We start from the raw sequence: 13,562 nt of genomic DNA, 5'->3' as shown, positions 1-13,562 counted from the left end.
TTGTGAAAGATTATTTGTATTTTAAGTAAGTTGATATCTGTATTTTAAGATACCTGTATTGATATTTAAGTAAGTTGATGTAGGTGAGAATTCACCTATTTTTTTCATGTTCTGAGCTTGGTTTATTAAAAGCAGAGTATTTCTTATAGTCTGCTACTGTGACAGTCCACGAAAATAAATTCTTCTTCAGTAAGGCCAGGATTTGTTGGGATCAACATATCTGTCTCAAGCGTCTCATATTGATGCCTGATTTAAATTAGGAGGTAATCTTAGTATGATTGCCAACTCTATGTTAGGTTGTTCCGATGGTAATGGTTTCAACTTGGCCCTTGGTAAGTTCTGTAAATTGCACATCCTGGTGTTTAGTTAATCTCTCTGTTAAACTTTTTGTGCCTCTCTAGAGTTTGTTTGGCTTCAGTTTCCAGCTGCTGGATTTTAACTTGAAGAGCTTTGTTTCCTATATTAATAGATACTTAAGTCGTGATAAGTTTCCTGTATTTTCTTCTCTACAAAGTACCAGTTCTTTTTTACGAGTTACCTATTTTGCCTCAAAGTGTGTTTTCTAACATATTTTGACATTTATATGTCCACAGACCAAGTTTTGTACATTGGTAGTACTTTAGCACTTAAAGACTGCATTTGGCTGAGTCTTCAAAGTCCATTCAGGTCTTTCTTGAAGTTACATCTTCCTAGGGAGGTTTCCAAATCTGTAAACATTGCTTGTTTGTATTTTTCATATATATGGCTGTTTCAGTTCAGTGCATGACTCATTTGCGTGTGCCCTGCTCACATAGTGATAAATACATCTTGTCACAGTTCCCTTTAGGTTTGCCATGTCCACAGATTGTCTCACTTATTCTCTACTGATTAAAAAATAATGAAATAGTGAGGAAATAAGACTGATTTTTTTGTAAAATATGACTATTATTGCCTAATTTTATGTGTGCAGCAATAAGGATTTATATTACTAGTGCTGTTAATCCCCAGTCACATCCTGCTTAGATGTTTAAGGTAGCCCTGGGAAAAGGTTACATTTGTATTATCATCCAAACACCTACTTGTTGTATGTTAATTAAATTGATCTCCTAAATTAAAACCTCCAAAAATTATACTGGAGATTCAAATTCCAACACCTTTTTTCCAGCAGATACTGCTTTAAAATACATGTTTGATAATATATAACACCAACTGTTTTCATACTGAGAAATTATTAAATTTAGGGGTTATTGATTTGAACTCTTGAATTAAGGTTTTGCTCTGAAGAGCAAAATGGTTCTGGCATCTATGTGGCAATTTTCATTCCAGCTTCACTTCTGCTTTTGTTTGCTTACCCCCGTACAGCTGTGTCTTGTTGGGGCTCTGAAGGCCGTTCTTTTCCAGTGTGGTGACCTAGTTGAACAGCTATGGTGTTGACATGCTCTTGCATATGTGCTTGATGAGCATGAGAACAGCATATTCTTTCTCCTTTCCCTCTGGTTGTGTGGCTGTAGGATGCCAGAAAGGAAAGTTCCTGTTCATTTGCTGTCTATATGTTTCTGAATATGCCGCTGGATGGTGACCTGTGCGCCTTCCTAAGACCTTTGGAATTAGAGGATTGCAAATACGTCTTGCTTCTTCAACTTTTCGTCTTCAAAATCCAAAGCTTGCTGGAAAATCTGAATAAAAAAATGTGAGAGTACTTAAGCAGCAGCTGATTAGGATGCTGGGCTGAATTTTGACATTTAGTGAATTGGGAATTAATGTCAAAATGGCATTCTATATCAAGAAACTAATAATTGCTTTATTTTTGTGGACATTTGGGTTTGCCAAGGTCAGCTGGCTTTCCTAGGTTCTTTATTCTGCAAGGTTTAATTCTCATACCCTGAGACGTGTCTCTTGTTCTTGAAAGACCAAGTTGTGGAAGGGGAAGATGACTTTTCTTCAGGCAGTGATGTAATTGGACATCCCTCTTGGAAAGTAGTCTTACTCTAGATATCCTCAATATTATAAGGTCGCTGCTAGGTGTTCTTACTCAGCCACGTTTTCTTAGTGACCTACAGCTAGATGTAGTTCCAAAAATGCAGGTTTTGCACCTTTGACTAAATGCTGTGCTAGGAAAGGGAGTCCTTTGTGCCAAACAAAATGTCACGAGTTGGATGCTGTCAGTGGAGTTCAACTAATATTATCTGTCCTTTTCAAGATAGTTCTGTTCTTGCTTCAGCTGTTAATGCCGTAAGTAATGCTTTGTCTACCATTTTTCTGTTGTTTCTAATCAGAGATTGCCGTAGGCATTTGCAGTTTGTGAATCGTTCATCCAGCTTCTGTAAGAAATGCAAAATATTTCTGATGAAACAATCACTTTTCTCCCGAAGCCTCACTGATTAACTAGATGATTCTGATATTACTGTTAGTATTCCTGCCTTGTTGGGTCTGCTGTTGGTTTGTGGTTTTTTTTTTTTTCTCTTAAATTTCATTGAAAAAGGCCCCAAACTTGCTTTCAAACACTGTTCTGATCCCACATTTGCATGTCGCATGTTCTCTAAATGAAGATTATGGCCTGGACTTTAAGCTCTAGGTTTAACTTTTAAAATTTTGTGCTTCTTAACATGTACGTATAAAACCCTTCTGGTTCGCATTTATTCTGTATATGTAATAGAGCATGTCAAGGTTTCAGTAGTGTTCTTAGAGGTGTTAGCAGGTTATTAGCTGATAGCTCAAGCATCCAGCTTTGAATTTGTCTGACTTCCTATGTTGTTAGCTTTCTTGTGAATCTGTTTCAGGACAGATGGGGCCGGAATGTTCCTGTGCCTTCAGCTCAGCCAGGTTACCTCTCTCTGCTTTCTTGCATAGCTTAAATACCCCATTTTTTATTCTAACCTTCCCTCAACCTAATGCTCTCATGGAGTTGTTGAACTGCTGAAAAAGCAATTTGAAAGGTAACATTATTCAATAGTTCCGTTTCTTTTACGTTCTTGAAGCTTTTCTGTTGTCATTGGCAAACTTCCTTATGGTAAAAATTGCTTTCTAATTAATAAGGAAATATAAAAATTGAATAAACTCCTTAAGCTGTAAGAGTAACTGCTTAAAATCAAAAGCCCTGTAGCTACAAGAAACAGAACAAAACCAACCAAACAACAAATCCTTTGGGTCTTTTATTTTGGGGAGTAGGGTATGTAATATACAAAGTTTGATTGCAGTTTGTGTTAGCTGTTAGCTTTGTCAGTCGCTTTAAGAAGATGTAGGCAATAAATCTGTATCCAGTTACTTATGAGTGCTTTAAGCTTCACTACAATAGATAGGGAGAATCTTAACTCCATTCTTGAATGCATGCAGTAAGAAATGCTATCATTTTTTTCAAATGACCCAGAAAAGAGCATAACCAAAGGCCTTCTCTTTGTATCCTATTGAGTGGAGCATAATGTTTTACGGTGCGTTGTCATTTTAAAGCTTAGGTAACGCAGCGATATTGCAGGGATAAATGGACCTGTTTTATCCCATCATCAATGTAATGGAATTGATTTGAAAAATACCTGCACCTTAACTAATTTACTAACTTGCCATTGAGTAATTCTCATAAAAGCTAGTTACTGTTTTCAATCCTGTATCATTTTATTATTTTAAGACAGTGAGAAAAGGAGATAATGGCAATTTTCTCTAAATGTCATGAAATGCATATCTCTGGAATAGCCATTGTTGATTTAAATACTAAAAATCTGATTTTTTAGCACTAACAGTTGGCTCTGAATTTCTCCCCCACCCCCTTTTTGCATTAATTCCTTTATGATTTGTTCTTGCCATTTCTCAAGTTGGAAGAAAAACTTCTGCTGATATTGGGAGATAAATCTACGGACTTTGGGAATTCTCTGTGTCGCTCTTCCTGGAGTCAAGTGCCTTTAGCACTTCTGAAATCTGAATGCATGGGCATGGAGGTATTGGTGTGCTTCTTACCTGGGAATTCTGTGGCTGATGCCATTGCTCTTTCAGATTGGCAAACTGTTGTCCATATCATGACTTCTCTGCAGGCTTCTCTGTGTGGGGTTATGCTCTGTGCCCCTAAAAGAAAGAAAGCTCTTGCACAGGAAATGCTGTAATCAAATAGAGCTCCCTTTAGGCTTTGTTCCTGAATTTTACTACTTAAAATGAGGGGAGCATATTTGAGCATTCAAATTTTGCTTTTTAAGTACAATGTGGTGTACGTGGAATAAATTTATCTGAAAGCTCTCTTTGGTCTGTTTTCTCCAGAACTTCATCCCACGCACAGATTAATGCTTATGAGTAGATGCCTTTTCACAGGCATGAAAGCATGTCTCTCAGGGTTCAACAGTAAATCCCAGTATAGTCTGCAAATCAAAATGGAAACAGCAGTGTTAACTTTTTCTGGTGCATTGCCAGTAAGGGTTGTGTATCAGCATTTCATGGTCCAACATTTTCAACATATTTTTCTTCTTTTTTTTTCTTTTTTCTTCTCCCTTTTTTTTTTCTTCTTCTCCTATGTGTGAAATTTCAGCAAATTGTTATGCAAAACAGTTTTGTGGCTCAGTGTGACTGGGGAGACAGCTGTTCAGCCTAATGAGGAGTGCTAGCACTACAGTATTTCTGTTGATTGAGACCCACGGAGGGAGCAGGATGTTCGAGGCCAGGCAGCGGTGTGTGGTGAGGAAGTGCCACGCTGTCAGCTGGAAGTACACGCTCGGCTGCTCCCTATGACAAGATAAATGAGTTTTGCTGGGGTTTGGCGGAGGCTGAAGCTTTCCTGGAGAATAGTTGTAGCGAACCAAACTCCCTGTGGGACCCACGGTTTGATGTGTCATAAGACTGCTTCCTCTTTGCCATTTTTTTTTTTTAGATGTCCTACAATACCTGTCATCTTTTTGAGTTATTAAAAGCCTAATGTCTTCTAGCATTCCATTAACACAGGGGCTGATGATCTTTTGTTGATGCTTTTTATTAATTTAGCCAAGGGGATGTTAACCACAGTTTTAGCTGGATTAGAACAAATGGAAGGCTAGTAAAAAACCCAGGAAGTAAAACTAGCTTTGTGAAAATACAGGAATAAGTCTTAGTCTTTGTGATACGGGTGGGGTTAGGGAGGCAGTACTTTTGAAAGGTTATTTGTATATTGGCTGCTCTGACAGCCTCTTTCTTATAACACAGACTTTGCTTCCCTTTCTTCTCACTTTCTTTTTTCAGTTTGGCTGAAATCCTGTTTTAGTTAAAACCAAACAAAAACCCAACCCAAAACAAAAATATGAGGTAAGATGCCGCAGTTTGGAATAGCAGTGGAGACAAATCATGATCTGTAGTACTTAAGAGAACCTATGAGCACAGCACTTGCTCACGTCTTAAGTCAGTAGTGTTGTACATGTTCTTGAATTCAAATGTATGTGTTTGTTGGTTTGTTTTGTTGTTTTTTTTATAAATGTGAACTCAAAATGTTCCACAAAAAAGCCCACAGAAACAAACAAAAACCTGCCTGGTCTTTACTCACATGACAATCAGGTGCTGATAAACCCTCCCTAGAGTTGTCAAGTGTGAGACTGATACTGCTTTTGGCCTTGTTATTAAGTTACTTAAAACTTCTAGTCTTGTAATCTTATTTTGAAAATGAGATGTCTTTGAGAATTAAATCGAGTGTATCTTCAAGTTGTCCTAGAAGAGTAATGTTTCATTTTTAAAAGTATAATATCTGAGACTGTTGGGCATTATATCCATATACTGTTTGCTTTGAAACTGTGACCAAAATCCTTTATGATACTTCAATAAAAAGTCCTTTTCTATCTAGCCTTTGAATTCAGATAGAAAAGGCTGATTTTATAGTCACGTGTGCTTGCAAATAGTGCATATCCCAGCCTGCAGTGCCTTAGGGTAATAAACAGGGCAGGGAGAGGGGTAAGACCACTGAACACCTTTAAAGATGTTCGCTGAAAACAGCCTGACAGCCTTCCCTTTGCTCTTCTATCACTTTCCCACTCAACAGAGAGAGCTACAGCAGAACTTCACCACATTTTTCTTTTTTTACAAACTTTTTCTTTGTGTACCCAGTGATATTTGAGTGAATAGTTAAACCACAAACAGCACAGGAAAGAATTTTGTTTTCTTGTGAGAATCTTTCTGGTTTTACAGGACAAGTAGGGGTCGAGCTAATCTAGAGCTGGCATTCTGTTTGCATGGTGATAGTTTTGAATGCTTTCATTTGAAAAATGATAAATCTAAAAATGAGAACTTTATGTGGTCAAAGAAATATAACTCTGTTTGACAGTGATAAGTGATAAAGGAGAACCAGTATGAGATCAAAGAAGTTGGAAAGCTTTAAAGTTGTGAAAAAAAAACCCAAACCCAACCCAACATTCAAAATTGGAAGATTATTTTAAGACAGTTTCACAACATATTCCAACTATAATTGGAATAAAATGTATGATGAAAAACAGATTGGATTTGTCTGTTGGCAGCAGAATACTAAAAGACGCTGTATATTCATTCATCTGGAGCTTTTCTATGACTTGAATGCCTTATACTGCTTATACTGTTTGCGTAAGGAAGTCTCCTAATGTGTGTGCAAAGTATGGAGATTAATAGTGAATTTTAAATGTATAAACATTGTTTCAAATGTGTAACAGCAGTACAGAGTTCAATGAAAAGACTGAATGTTTTACTGGGGTATTTTGCAGCTTGTATAAACAGCTGGTGAGGAAGGAGATGCAGACGGTGGTGAGTGTAATGGGGGTCAGACTGGTGGAGAAAAGTTCAGTGCTAAGAACATACCAACTCTATCCTGCAGTAACTTGACTACATGAATGAGTTTTCTTCCCAAATGTGAAGGTGGCTGACGAAAGAAACTTATTAGTTGTATCTTTCATGTATGTTCTAACTCCTAGTTCATAAAGTCCAGAAGATTAGGTGAAGGCCTCCTGGTTCTTACTGTAATAATCTCCCTGGTAGCTCAGGTGCACTCTAATAATGCATTAGGAAACTTGGTATCAAGAATAAAGTGGGACTTCATCTTAATTAAAACTTAATTTGGTGTCAGTATAAATTAAGAGGCTTGCATAACCTGGTCTGTTGTGACCTGGCTAGTGCTAATCTCAATCAGCAGCTTGAATAGGACATGAATTCAGATTGCTGCAGAACAACCAAAGCGACAGTAACAGCTGACAAAATTCCTAAATTCTAAGAAATTGACGTGCATGACCCAAGTTACAAGATAGGTTGTTAAATCAAATCTGTAGAGACAGAGTTGAGAAGCTTTCCCTAATGATTTTAGAGAGAGACAAAAATGCCTTGCTAGTACATTGTGTGGGCAGAAAGTAACTGGTTTTAAGTTGGGAATTCATGCAGTATTAAAGTGAAAGTAGTCGTACAAAAACATTAATTTCTTAATGTGAAATAAAAGTAAAAGATCATCATAAGAACTGTTCATCTGAGCTCAGCAATATACTGTTCTCTGAAAGTGTCAAATGCAAAGACAAAATTCTAATACAAAATTCTTCATATAATCCCTTTGGAGAGTTCTAGAGAAGTCTTTGGATGGAAACTAAAAGTCTTGATTACTAGTCTCAAAACACTTGAGAAGAAGAATTGAAGTGTATGCTACTAATTCAGTTTTGGGTGTCTGATAAGTCTGCTGGACATTAATACAGAACTTCGAAAGTGAATTAAGATTTCAAGAGTGAACATGACGAGCTCATAGTAGGGTCAGTGGAATATGAGAGATGCCTCTAAGTGACTTGCCATTGTTGGACTTCACTTAGCGCTTGGGCCAGTCAAGTCCAGTATACCTTAAGTGACAGAGGTTCTTGTAAGAATACTTCTTTATTCTAAAATATCCACTTGGAATTTTAATATTTCAGGTTACTTTGGTTAAAAACAAACAATCAAAAAGGCAAGTAACATTTTAAAGGAAACATGGGAACAGAAAATAGAACTTTCAATCAGATGCTAGTTTAGAACTTGATAATCTTATTTTTACTTCTGATTGTTTAGCACTGTGACATCTGCAGTTTTCACTGTGGGAGACAATGTTGTTTCTGGTAGTGATGACCGTACTGTAAAAGTCTGGGACTTGAAAAACATGAGGTCTCCTATTGCAACAATCCGTACAGATTCTGCAGTCAACAGGTAAGCAGATCTGAATTCCTGTTTTTCTTAATTCACATTTTCTTATTTAATTCTTAATTTCTTTCATGTGTGGGAATAGTTCAAAGGTGCACTGGGGAGGTTCAGACTGAACTTCAGGAGGCATTTGTTTACTGCAAGGGTGGTCAGACACTGAAACAGGCTTCCTAGAGAGGTGGTTGATGCCCCAAGCCTGTCAGTGTTTAAGAGGCATTGGGACAATGCACTTAATAACATGCTTTAGCTTTTAGTCAGCCTTGAATTGGTCAGGCAGTTGAGCTTCATGATCACAGAATGGTTAGGGTTGGAAGGGACCTTAAAAATCACCTAGTTCCAACCCACCTGCCATGGGCAGAGACACTGTTGTTGTAGGTCGCTTCCAACTGAAATAGTCCATTCTATCAATTCACTGAATATACATTTAATTTTAGTCACTAAAATTAAAGTTGAGATTTGTGAGATTTTGAAAAGGTCTCCAGTGGTTTTATAAAATACAGGTGTAGTCAACATTAATTTTCAGTAAATACATAGTATTGCTTTTCTGAGATTTGATTTTTAATGGGATGCAGATATTAAGCCTTCTTGAGCATGTCATACAATAGAAAACACCTTAAAGGTTTAATACTTTTAATCTTTTTTTTGCTTGTATATTTTAGTCAGGAAAAAATTCAGCTGTATCGCTTCCCGTGAGCTTAAACTTGTCGTGTCAAGTTCTATTCTCATTGTTTTGTACATCACCTACTTTTGTCTCTTCTGTGCAGGATTAACGTATGTGTTGGCCAAAGAATCATCGCCCTTCCACATGACAACCGACAGGTTAGATTATTCGACATGTCAGGAGTGCGATTAGCACGCCTCCCTCGCAGTAATAGACAGGTAACTGAATATTTGTAGCCTTAAAGTATGTCTGCTCTTCTTTCATACAAGGTTAAAAGTAACATTTGGTCTCTCTAGCTTAAAAGCTGAACAAATACTGAAAGACACTTGTCTATACAAATGGGCTATTGTTAGTTATTGAAAACGACCAACATGCAAATAAGTAACATTTTGAATTTTTTAATTGGAATTGGAAATGGTATTTCAAGTGGATGTCATAATCATTTTTCTCCTTACTAAAGTGAAACTGCCTTCTTTATGACATGGAAGAAATGTGTAAGAGCATTTCAGATGCATATTATGCGTAAGAGCATTTCGGATGTCTTGATGTGAATCGTGTCAGGAAAGTGGCTTACTACAAGGTTTAATGATGGTGGTTTGTTTTTTTTCTTTCAATTACACAGTGTTTAACTTGTTAAATGAAGAAACATAAAAGGAAAAACGTGGGGATCAGTTTTGTGAGCTCACCTTGTATGATTTGGTGATTGTGTTTTTTAACTTCCCTGCTTATGCACGTGCATTCTTGATATTTGGTACCATGTACTAAACTATTCTTGCTGCAGCCATCAAATTTTGTGCATTTGTGGTGCTATTTGGCATGGCAAGCATCACTAATGGAGCAAATTAGACTAAGTGAAATTAATTGGATTGTGCCACTTCAATAGGCTTTTTTTGGGTTGATTCAGCAGCTCTTGACACAATTTCAGAAGGGGTTTTAAAGCTTAGCCTTTTTTTAGTCTTTTTCCTAGTTTAGTTATTTTTACTCTATTGTTTAATCTCTGTTTCTTTTTCTCCTTTTTTTTTTCTTTTTTTTTCCTTTTTTTTCTTAATAGTTCCATTCAGGCTGACCCTACTGAAATCATGGCAAATTTTTTGGTATAACTTAAATGTTGGTCAGAGTCCTCTTTGGGCCATTTTTGTTACTGTTGGATTTGAACAACAGATGAGGCATTGCTTTTCCCCAGTATGACATATTTCCTGCAGTAGTATTAATCTTTCTGAATTATGAACATGATGGACACTTAATCTTGCAGGTTTATAGCAACGTAGTTTCTGGCAAGTAGCTGCGTATTTTAAGATTGCTCTTAAAATTGCTAAAATGAAAATTCAGTTTGCTTTTGTAAGTAAAATGTAATGAGATGGCAAACACACCTTGGAAATGCCAAAGTTTTGATGCACCTGTTCATATGCTTCTGTCATTATGGATCCGGTGCTGATATTGAGTCTCATCATTATAAAGGTGAAAGTAACAGTGACGTCTGGGATTCTCAAGTACTGTTTGTAAAAACTGGCATGAGCCTTAGCAAGTTTGCATTTTGAGATCACAATGATCTGATGACATGGAAGCTTTCAAGATATATCATAAGTAATACTGCTTTCTCCTGAACTGTTGCAGGGCCACAGAAGAATGGTGTGCTGCTCAGCATGGAGTGAGGACCATCCAGTATGTAACCTCTTCACATGTGGATTTGATCGTCAGGCTATTGGTTGGAACATCAACATCCCTGCTTTGTTACAAGAAAAATGAAATGCTGGAAGAATTTCTGTGTTTTATGTTGCCATGGACTTCTACACTTCTACAGACTCTTCTGAACACTGGTCTGCTGTCGCTGTAAAATCTCTTCCTTAAGTGGAAACTTTAGCAGATGTTCTTGTTACCACATTGTGCACAGTTTGCATGAATTGTACAGAAAATGTGATGTTTTTTGTTTTGTTTTTTAATTAGTCTCGTGTATGAACTTTTATATTTTGGCATCCACTGGTCAATATGTTCACTGTTGCATAGAGCACATAAATGTTCATAAGTTATTTAGCATTTAATAGATACACAGTAGGGCATTACATTTGTGACATAAATGTGAAACTTATGTAATTAATGTAGAGAGTGTATAGCAGTCTGTTACGTTTTTTCATGATTACATATCTGCCTTGTGTTAAAAAGAATCTGCAGGGCTAAAACCTTGAGATGAAGTGTGAATTTCATTAGTTGTATGATTGTAAACATTTTCCTGTTTGCATCTGATTTGGAATACCTTTTTTAGTGCCACAGTATAGTGCAACTTCAACTCCATTTTTATTCCTGTTACTGGGAAATAGTAGGTTTGAGAAGGAAAATGCAAGCAGCTTGTCGTGAGTATAGACTGCCAGGTTTATTTGGAATGCTTTTTGTACTTTTTCTTCTGAAAAAGAAAAATATTCATTCTCCCCTTCTTATATAAAATGGTTTTAAAATCTCATGGCATTTCATACTAACAAAAATCCAGAATATTATGATTCCAGTCACTGAGATCTTGTCAAGCAAATTTTGAAGCACTTTAGTTTATAGCTATTGTTATAAACCATTTATGAAAGTTTGACTTTACCAGTGAATGTGATCTGACCTTTGTAAGAAGGATTGCTTCGTTTTGGTGATCTGCCCAGAAAGGAAGGAAGTGTTTTGGGAGTTGTTTTTTATTTTTTCCTTGTTTATATACTTACAGTGAGCATACTTTTAATTGTGTTCACTTTCCATGTTTTTATTTTGAGCCAGCAATACAAAGTAAATGAGTACTACCTCAAAAGTGAATGTTGGTCAAGATGCATTGGATCTCTCTGTAGCCTAGAAAAAAAGCACTTTTGGTCTCTGCTTGAAGTACTATCTCTGACAAGAAAGACAATCATACTAAATGTGATCCTCAAGACAAGTAACACTTAAAGCTAATGAGCAATATGATAAGTAAACATCATCTGTTACCTTTCTGTTCTCAGCCCTGGTGAGGGCTGCTGTAGCCTCTATTCTGTTCTAGGAGGGGCTAATTAACACAACTCTCCCTTCTTTCTCCCAGATGATCTTACTCTGGTTTTGCTCCTCACTGTGCTTAGCTTTTTTTGCACTGACAGTGGGGTGTTACACTGCAGCTGCTGATTATAGAAGTAAATGCAGGTGGCAGCTGATGTCTTTGAAAGAACAAAAAGGTTGTTTACAGACACTTCTTTTTAGCTAAAGGGATATACTGCCCCTAATTCTTTGGCATATCACGGTATAAGATGAAGGGTGTGGGTAAGCCAGGGGTGCTCTCTTACAAGGGAATCATGGAGCTGATGATGAGTGGTATAAATTATTAGGAACTTTTATCTCATCACTATAATTTCATGAAACTATAGCTGTGCTCATGTCCTCTACAGTTATTGTTTATAATGACAATAAGACGGATGTATTAACTGGTTCTGCTGTTAAATATCAAATAGTGGCATTGGAGTGCAGTGGGATGGGATGATTAATGTGTCACTGAGGAATTGTAGGGAAATTGGGGTCCTATGCATAGTTTTGGAGCATAACCTTATGGAAGCTCAAGGTATTTAATGCAGAATGTATGTAGTATCTCTACAGAACAAGTCATCATAGTAGCTTGGGCCCTTCTTTTTTCTGTTTGGGTTGGTTTTTTTTTGGTTGTTTTTTTTTTTTTTTTTTTTTTTTTTTTTTTAGATACAAGATATATACAGAATTGTACTGAAGTAATCTTAAAATACCAAACCAGTGAGGTTGGAGAAAGCAGCTGCAGAGTTTTAAGTCTTCTGATAACAAGGGTTAAAGGATGGTATCAAGGTTTATTTTCACCTTTTTTTTACCTTCTATTTCCCCTGGGGTTTTAACTCTTGGGAGAAGCCGTTTGATGTTGGGTTGATGGTTTTATGCTTGAAGAAGAAAAAACTCACTTTCAGTTGGTAACAGAGAGTACTTTACACAGGTTGGTGCTGTTTAAAAAAGAAAAAATATCTGTCCAGCCAGCAGAAGCAGTTTCTCCAGCATGGTCTGCATGTAATATCTGGAGCAATGACTATCCTTTTATTACGAGGAGAGGGTCACTGGGTTTGATCCTGCTAAACTAAAGTGTCTGTTTAAGCTTCTCTAACACATACATATTACAGGACCACTAGACTCTATGCAGTTCAATCATCATTGCTGCAGGCTTTTTATATCACCAGAGGGACCATCCTCTGTCACCAGGAATGGGATGATTACCCGCCTTCACTTTGGAAAAAATCAACTAAACAAGGTGCTAGAGCCACGCTCTTAGAGGCAGGCTAATACTTAAATCAGCTGAACATTCAACTACCACTTAGCTTAATTTATATACGGAACCAAAGGTGAAGCGGAAGCTGCCGTTCCCCTAGAAGCAAATCACATGTGAGCAGTGGTGGTGAATAATACTACACCGACTAAATTATGTGGAAAACATTTCATGGCTTTGAATGTTCTAAAGAGTGTTTTTCAGCACTGAACAATGTCCAGCATTTCATAAAATGGAGGAGAGGTGCAGTTACAGGTTGTGTTGTGCAGAATTTCACAAAGAACTCATCACTGGGCAAAATCAAGCTTTTCTGTCTTTCAGGCAATGCGTGTCAATTTTCACACAGTTTTGTGATTACAGTCAGAAAGATCTGGAATGAAACATCTTATTTGTTGCCTAAACCTGTGAAAACTACATTTTTGGAAAAAAGAATTTGTAAGTTATGTGGAACCACTTTTTATTATTCTGCTGATTTGTTTTTAGATGTAAAATGTTTTTCATTATGATTCAAAATGCATTAAAACATTCAACAGTTTTTTTCTT

General features: G+C 36.8%; 1 protein-coding gene across 3 annotated transcripts in view; it reads left to right on the top strand.

The window, feature by feature from the left end:
* WDR37 (WD repeat domain 37) overlaps positions 1 to 13,556 on the top strand; it is a 42,078-nt gene extending 28,522 nt beyond the window's left edge. For all 3 annotated transcript variants that reach the window (XM_057416449.1, XM_057416448.1, XM_057416447.1), the window contains 3 exons: positions 7,960 to 8,094; positions 8,853 to 8,967; positions 10,364 to 13,556. In XM_057416449.1, the coding sequence (XP_057272432.1) occupies positions 7,960 to 8,094; positions 8,853 to 8,967; positions 10,364 to 10,495 (382 nt within the window). In that variant the 3' untranslated portion in view covers positions 10,496 to 13,556. The remainder of the gene's footprint in view (positions 1 to 7,959; positions 8,095 to 8,852; positions 8,968 to 10,363) is intronic.
* Positions 13,557 to 13,562: the final 6 nt, after the last annotated feature.

The sequence above is a fragment of the Pezoporus wallicus genome, unplaced genomic scaffold (genome assembly GCF_028554395.1).
Source record: "Pezoporus wallicus isolate ANWC-B61680 ecotype Strahan unplaced genomic scaffold, APGP_CSIRO_Pwel_v1 contig_3847, whole genome shotgun sequence".
NCBI lineage: Eukaryota > Metazoa > Chordata > Aves > Psittaciformes > Psittacidae > Pezoporus > Pezoporus wallicus.
Note: the sequence above shows the minus strand (reverse complement) of the source record. Positions and strands in the feature narration are given on the sequence as shown.